This window comes from Marmota monax, unplaced genomic scaffold (assembly GCF_021218885.2).
Source record: "Marmota monax isolate L192 unplaced genomic scaffold, Marmota_monax_Labrador192_F-V1.1 WCK01_AAM20220418_F8-fsc00008, whole genome shotgun sequence".
Classification (NCBI taxonomy): domain Eukaryota; kingdom Metazoa; phylum Chordata; class Mammalia; order Rodentia; family Sciuridae; genus Marmota; species Marmota monax.
In genome coordinates this window covers 7,245,535-7,253,735 of record NW_026694432.1, presented here as the reverse complement: position 1 = coordinate 7,253,735, position 8,201 = coordinate 7,245,535, and the positions used below count along the sequence as shown (strand labels likewise).

General features: G+C 49.1%; 1 protein-coding gene across 1 annotated transcript; it reads left to right on the top strand.

Moving 5' to 3' along the window:
* Positions 1-1,990: 1,990 nt before the first annotated feature.
* On the top strand, positions 1,991-7,223 carry LOC124075385 (L-amino-acid oxidase-like). Its single transcript, XM_046418913.1, has 7 exons — positions 1,991-2,006; positions 2,903-3,117; positions 3,461-3,573; positions 4,596-4,797; positions 5,381-5,449; positions 5,671-5,807; positions 6,371-7,223. Exons 1-7 carry the CDS (start codon positions 1,991-1,993, stop codon positions 7,221-7,223), a joined length of 1,605 nt encoding a protein of 534 aa, XP_046274869.1.
* Positions 7,224-8,201: the final 978 nt, after the last annotated feature.

The window sequence follows — 8,201 nt, the reverse complement described above, 5'->3', positions numbered from 1 at the left end:
TATTATTTAGCATTAAAGAGAAATGCATGCTGGCACATGCTATGATAGCGATGAACCTCAAAGACATTGTGCTAAGTGCATAGAGCCATTTACAAAATATCACATTTTACTATTTCATTTACATGAAAATTTCAGAATAGGGAGATCCATAAAGACAGAAAGTAGATTAGCCATAACCTAGGGCTGGGTGGGTTGGGAAGAATTTCTTTTTGTTTTGTTTGTGTTTGTGTTATTTTTGGTGCCAGGGACTGAACTCAAGGGTGCTTAACTACTGAGCCATATCCCTAGCCCCTTTTATTTTTTATTTTGAGATAAGGGCTTGCTAAGTTGTACAGAGCCTCACTAAGTTGCTGAGGCTGACCTTGAACTTGCAATCCTCTAGCCTCAGCCTCCCATGTTGCCAGGATTATAGGCATGCACCACCATACCACCTGGCTCTCATATTTCTTTTTGGCATGATGAAAATATTCTAAAATTGACTGTGATAATGATTGCACAACTCTGTAAATACACTAAAAAGGTTGAGTTTTGCCCTTTAAATGGGTGAGTTAATTGTATCTCAATAAATCCATTACAAAAGTAAAAGGAAGTTGGGCACAGTGACACACACCTATAATTCCAGGAACTTGGGAGCCTGAGGCAGGAGGTTCACAAGTTCAAGGCCAGCCTCAGCAACTTAGTGAGACCCTGTCTTAAAAAGAAAAAAAAAAAGGTAAAAGGAAGCAGCAAAAGAGAAACAGGGAGAAAGAACCCAACCTCTGTCCAAAGCCCTGTAGTTCACACAGTAGGTCTCATGTGTTATCCCACTGCATCCTCCCAGAAGCCCTGTGGTGGAGATATCACCTCCATTTCAAAGATATGATGGCTTCATGCAGCCTGGTCTCAACCCAAACAAGAAAGAAGGGAACCAGCTTAGGTAACTACCAAGAGCAAAGTGCTGTGTTAGACTCTTCAGGCACGTCATCTCAGGTCATCCTAGAATACCCTAGGAAAAAGCTATTACTGGCCCCATATTACACATAAGAAACCCAGGCTCAGGGAGGTATGGACATAAATGCTTTGTCCCAAAGCCCACAGCTACAACAGGACAAAGCAGGATCTGAATCCAGTCCTGTTGAATTCTAGCTAGTGTCCTTTCCTCTGTGCTCCTCCTGATACCAGGATCCAAGTCCTGGGCCCTTGCTCCTGAGTGCCCCTACCTACTCCCCGTCCTGGTCTCTGCCCAGTCCCATGCAGCTGACTTGGTGTATGCTTTCTGCCATCTTCTTTTGCCGGCCAACCTGCTACCACCTGCACTATGCACAGAGAACAAAAGGTAGACTTGGCACCATAATCAGCTGGCCCTATTCCTTAGGGGGAGAAGTTTCAGTGCCAGAGAAGCTCACCTGTGCTTAAGGAAGACCCGGACAACCCAAAAGAAGGGGCAAAACCCACTCTCCAGTACAAATGGGCCAGAACAGAGATCTCTGTCCTACCTGCCAGGGAGCCCCTGAGAGGGGCAAGGAGATCATGGTCCTTCCACAGGAGCTCCTGGCCAGAATCCCCACCCTGAACAAACCCACAGCAGAGCAGAAGGCACCACAGTGGAACGGCGGTGGGAAGAGGGATGTTCTCCACTGGGAGCCCAGACGCTGGATGCCTAGCCCAGCCTTCACCCCTTAGTGGGAGGTGATCACAGCACAACATACTCATGGCCTCTCTCTTCCCCATTGGCACCAGGAGTAAGGGTCTGAGCTGAGAGAGGAGCTTTCCCTAGGAGAGAGGCTGGTCAGGAGGAATGCAGGAATGCAGAAGATGAGGCTGAGGCTGGGCTCCGTCACCATGGTCATCTTACCTGACAGGCCAGGCTTCGGGGCAGGACTTCCCTGCTTGGCACAGCCAATAGGGACAAGGACATGCTGGTGGGACAAGGGCCAATTACTGCTGGAGTGGAGCTGGTTCCTCATAAGGAGAGAGAAAACTGCTCAGGATTCAGCCGAGCTGCAGGGCCATGGCCACCATGAGTGGTGAGTGGGGCCCCTCCTCTGGGTCACAGAGAGAAAGGCCTGAGGAAGGGGTGCTGGACTCTGAGATGGGGAGAGGAACTGGATCAGGGGAGGGGTCCAGGAGCTTTGATGAGGGTCTGAGGAGAAGTTTGAGTACAGGGCGTGAAGCAGCAAGGAGATTAGGGACCGAGACAGGAATAGGAGCTCAGCTGGGGGCTGGGGCTGGGTCGAGGTGCTGAAAATGAATCAATTGAATGAAAATGGATCTGGAGAATGAGTTTGGGGGTTGGGTTCATTTAAGGGAAGGACATGGGGACTGAGACAGAAATGGCAATACCTCGGGGAGATGGGGAAACCTGTCAGGGGTGGAGAATGGACTAGGGAGGTTGAGTAGGTCTGGGGGATAGAAAGAGAGGAGGGAGCTTGGAGATTATTTCCTCTGGGCTTGGTCATCTGTCCCCTCTTTTCTGAGTTGTCCCAGTGGAATGTTCTCTTCATGGAGAAGGGTCTTTGCTGAAAGCCAGCTGGGTCTCCTACCCTTCTTTAGAGAGTGGCCCCTGAAGATCCCCTTCCTTCTGGGAACTTTGGTTATCCATCAGTACAAAGATTAGACTAAGGGGGTTCTCACCTGCCTCCCCCCCCCAAAAAAAAAAAAACCTAGAGCTAGTAGAAGGAGTACATTCACAATTACACATTAACTTTACAACTAACACTACTGAAGTTCACACATACACCATCCCTACATAGAGACAGCCACAAATCACTTATCTGTGGCCACACACCCACCAGACACTGCCCTGCCCTGACCACTCTGCATTCACTCATGCAGCCAGGCTCCTCCTGGGCAAGGCAGGCAGGACCCACAGAGCCTGGGCCCCAGCAAGGTCACATGCATTGATTGCTCTCTCTTCCCCCAGGTATTCTGGTGTTGGCACTCCTGCTGGCTACCTCCAGCTGCCTTGCCTACTATGAGGACTTGGCCAAGTGCTTCCAGGACCCGAATTATGAGTCCTTCCTTGTCACAGCTCAGGAGGGACTCCGCACCTCTCCCCTGCCCAAGCGCATAGTAGTAGTGGGAGCTGGCATGTCAGGCCTGACAGCAGCCAAGACCCTGCAGGATGCTGGCCATCAGGTGAGGAGGTCTTGAGCAATGGCACATAACCTGCTGGGCCCCTGGAACCCTTAACATTTAATCATCGCTAACTTTCATTTGCATTCCTGTGGAAACAAAAGCCAAGAGCTATGCTGACAGGCAAAGGCCAAGAAGTGCCCTGTCCCTGCTCACCAGAAGCTCTTCAGTTTCACATCTCTCAGGACCGTTCTGGAAGAAATGCCCAGTGAGGTTGCCATGCACTTTTGAAGACTGATGATGGGGATTCCAGGCCAGAGCGTGTGGCATTGTAGAAGTGGGAGTAGGGGGTGGGGAGAAGGGAGACACGTATCTGAGAATGACAGAAGTTTCTCTGGATTCCCAGGTAACCATCCTGGAGGCCAGTGATCATGTTGGGGGCCGAGTGGTCACATTCAGGAACAAGGAGGAGGGCTGGTATTACGACCTGGGGCCCATGCGAATCCCCAAATCCCACAGGTAAGTCCTAGGAGAGAATTGGAGCAAAGGACAAGTAGGAGAGATAAAGGAGAGGTGGGAGGGGCCCTGCTGCTATCACATCAGAGCCCTTTCAGATTCACTGCGTCATGTAATTCAACTCTGTAAGTCAGGATTAATGCTTGTCTCCCACTTAACAGAGAAGACCAAGGCTCAGAGCCCAGGGTCACACAGAAAGTGGAAGATCCCACAGTTAGAATAGTTACCATTAACTCATCAAACTGTATGCTTTAATATGGGAAGTTTCTTAAATGACAATCATATTACATTAAGCTGTGAAATTATAAAAGTTATTAGCAGTACCTACCATTTGTTAAGCACTTACTTTGTGTCAAGCCCTGTGCTAAGCATTATATTTACATTATTTGATACTTACAACCCTATAAATTGATGATTTCCATTTACATATCAAGAATCTGGGCTCTGAAATATTAAGTGACTCACCCCAGTTTCTCCTAAGAGAAGCAACACAGCTCCTCATCAAAATCAAGGAGGTACCTGGCATAAAAACAGTTGCTTGATCCTTAAACTATATTTGACTCTTGAGGTTTCCAAAACAAAATGATCCTCAGCCTGGTATCCCACATACTTCCATAAATATGACTTATTTTTTGCCTTTAATGTAAATTAAAACCCAGTTTCTCTCTAAACTTTCAAAGTAAAAACACTAACTGTAACAGCCCAAACTAGGAGTTATTAGATATGGCTTCACACTACTTAGAAAAGGCAAACAATTCCAAATACTGCCTGAAACAAAAGGCCTCATCTCCACCTTTGTGTCTCATAAACTGGGAATTCCTTAAGGGCCCTAATTCAGTGAACTTCCCCAGGGCAAAACAGAAGAAAAAAAATAATGCCCGCAGCAAGAAAAAACAGAGAATAGAGAAACCAGTTAGTCTGGGCTCCCTGGCTGCAAGAAGAAACTGGTTTTCCTGGAAGAGGTTTGAATTGTGGGGTCAGCTAGAACAAGGATGGGGGTCAATTTATTACTGTCTCTGCTCCAGGCTAATCCACACCTACGTCAAGAAGCTTGGCCTGAAGCTGAACAAGTTCATCCAATATGATGGCAATACCTGGTACCTCATCAATGGACAACGACATCGCAGTTGGGAGGTCAAGGCCAACCCAGAGATCCTGGGCTATTCCATGAACCCCACAGAGAAGGGCAAGAGTGCCATGAATCTCTTCCACCAGTCCATTATCAAGGTGCCAACTGCCTTATCCCAGCTAGGGTTGGGAAGGAAGAGGGTCTCTCCTAAGGCTACTTGGCAAGTTAATGGATGGACTCAGGTCATCCAACTCCTACCTGGTGCTCTTGTGGTGGATCCACCTTCCTTCTAACACCTGCTAAGAACGTATCACTCCCAACCCCACACCAACCTCCTCCCCCCCCTCCCCCCCCATCCCCGTCCTTGGGTAGTCCAATGGCCTATTACTTGATCAGTGGAAGCGGGAGGAAAGGGAATCCTAGATTAGCCAGTCCTTGGTAATGAATCACTCCTCCTGGATCACAGCGAAGTTCTCTGCCTTAAATTTTAGTCTCCAAAAGGTCTTTAATGAAGGAGAGATGCTTGGAGAAAGAGTAACAGGCAGGAGTTCCTGGAACTACCACCCCTCCTCCTCCTTATCCCCACTTTTTTCAAGGGACATCCAGAGAACCCAGAAGTCATGCCTTTAATTTAAAGGAATGCAGAGGCACCAGCCTCAGTCCCCAGACATCCTTGTCCCCAGCAGCCTGATGTCCCGGAGGCCCAATTTGAATGGTGGTATCTCTCTTCCCCTTCTGCAGCTCAAACAAAGTCTGAAAATGTTCAACTGCAGCCACCTGATGTCCTTCTATGATTCTTACTCCACCAAGGTGAGAGTGGCAAAGAAGTTCCAGGATGGAGATGGGGTGGTGGACTCTGTGCTCAGCCTAGCCTCCTGGCTTGTCATCTGCCAACCAGGATGCTCTCTTCCCACTGCCAAAGGCTTCCTCTTGCTGGAGTCCATTCCCACACTGGTCTGGGTCCAGGCGCCTACTGGATCTACACTCTGGGCCCTCCACCCCACATTTCCATCTTCTGTACCTCCCCACAGGCTTACCTGGTGAAGAAAGGGATGCTGAGTGGAGGCGCAGTGCAGATGATTGGAGATGTGATGAATGAAAACGCTGGGTACTATAAATCCCTCCTGGAGTCCCTGAGGAATGCTAACATCTTCTCCAAAAGTGATGAGTAAGGTGGATCTGGGGCCAGGATGAGAGTCCTCCTCCTCCCCAACACTGATTTACTGGGTATTTACATGTGCCAGACACTCTGCCAAGCACTTTCCAAGAACTGTCACATCTAATCCTTAATATCTCCTATAAAGTAGATGGCATTATTCAGAGCCATTCTACAGGTGAAGATGCTCAGACTAGGGAACTTATTCAAGTTCACACAGCTTAGGCAAGGGCTGAAGTCAGACTCCAAACTCAGGTCTGTAGATTTCTACCTGCAAAGTAGAATTTCAGGGTAACTGAATATCTGTTAGATATTACATCACGCTATATCCACTACCCCAGATTCAGCCCTAGATTGCCTATGTGATCGTGAGAAAGTCACTTTAGGGTGTCAGTTTTCCAAATTGTCAAATTAAGTAACAATCCCTTCATGACAAAGGCTGTATGTGAAGTGTTCTGCACAGGGTGCGGGGAGCTAGTTCCCTCTTTTTTTGTACCAGGAACACTGGAGACAAGGAGGCACTTGGGCCTCTGGGTGCCTCCCCCCATCACTCTCCCCTCCCTTCTCCCCTGCAGCTTTTATGAGATCACCGGGGGATTTGACCAGCTTCCCAGAGCCCTCAGCACCAACCTAAAACCTGGCACCATCCATTTGGGATCCAAGGTGGAGATGGTAGTGAGGGATGGGCCTGAAGTTCGGGTTTTGTACCGCAAAGGTGGGCCCACCTCGGAGCTGCACAACCTCACTGCTGACTACGTCATCATCTCAGCCTCTGCCAAGGCCACGCGCCTCATCGCCTTCCAGCCACCTCTGTCCCCAGACAAGACAAACGCTCTGCGCTCGGTGCATTACACCAGTGCTACCAAGGTGGTTTTGGCCTGTGATGAGCGCTTCTGGGAACGGGATGGCATCCGAGGCGGGGTCTCCATCACTGACGGGCCATCGCGCTACATCCACTACCCCAGCCACAGCTTCCCCAGCGGCAAAGGTGTCCTGCTCGCCTCCTACACTGTGGATGACGATTCCCTCTTCTTCACTGCCATGAAGCATGACCAGGTGGTGGATATCGTCCTGGATGACCTGGCGGCAGTGCACCAGATACCCAAAGAGGAGCTGCGGCATCTGTGCCCATCTTCCGTGGTCAAGCACTGGTCTCTGGATCCCCTCACTATCGGCGCCTTTGCTGAGTTCACACCCTACCAATTTATAGACTACTCACAAAAGCTCTTCCAGCCAGAAGGCCGTGTTCATTTTGCAGGGGAACATACCTCCCTGCCCCATGGCTGGATGGACACTGCCGTCAAGTCAGGCCTCCGGACTGCCAGGAACATCCAGGCTGCTGTGGACAAGGAGGCCACTCAGGGAAAGGCGCCTCTGCACCAACCCTTTGCCAACGTCCAGGATAGTTCCTCCAAGAGCAATCCCTAAGGTAGTGGGCACCAGCAGGCTGGGAGGTGGAAAGAGGAGGAAGAGACGCAGAAGAGAGGTTACCATCTGTCTCTCCCTGAACCCAATAATGCCAGGCAAAAAACTCAGCTAGCAAGTGGGCAAGAAACATCACTCCCTTCCCTGTTTCTCTCCCCAGCCGGACCTACAGAAAAGAAGCAGCAGAGTCAGGGCTTATGGAGGGGGAAGGGAAGAATCAAGGGCAGAGAATACTAAAGTCAGGCCTTAGACTGAGGAAATAGTCTCTTGCTGCATAATCATAACAGGAGAAAAAGAAAAGGTCCAACAATACCTAATTTCTATTACCTACAACTAGAAGTCCCTGAAGGAACAGACAACCCCCAAACCACAGTAACGCTAAACCACATACTGACCACACATGCACTACCACAACACACAAACCCCATCCTTGCATGCCTGGACAAGAGCTCCATATCTTAGTCCAGCGTGGAGACAGGACAGAAAAAATTCTTTTCTACTTTTTTTTAGTGTGTACAGGTGGGATCTTGGCCTCTATCCTCACATCCACATCCACATTGCTAAACAGAATCCCCCACCTCCACCTGCCCAGCCCACACATCTTCCTGGAAGTCTCCCCACTCTTCTAAACCCAACCTGTCTTTCCACACTCCATTCAAATTATTTCCCCTCCACAAATCTTCCCTTCACAGCCACCCAACTCCCAGGGATCTCTCTTCTTTGAACCTCAATTCTTCCCCTCTAGAATCCCAACCATGTGGACTACAGATCTTATTTTTCTGACAGATAATCATGTCATGGTGGCATATTATCTCCCTACCTAGACAGAGAGCCCCCAAGGGCTGAGATCTAATTTTTTATGTTTTGGTGCATTTTCCTTGGTAGTCACTAAACACACACTATGTCCTTCAGCCCGTCAACACTTATCAAACCTTTATCTTATGTCTGCTGCTGTGTGAAGAACCAGAAATATAAAAAATG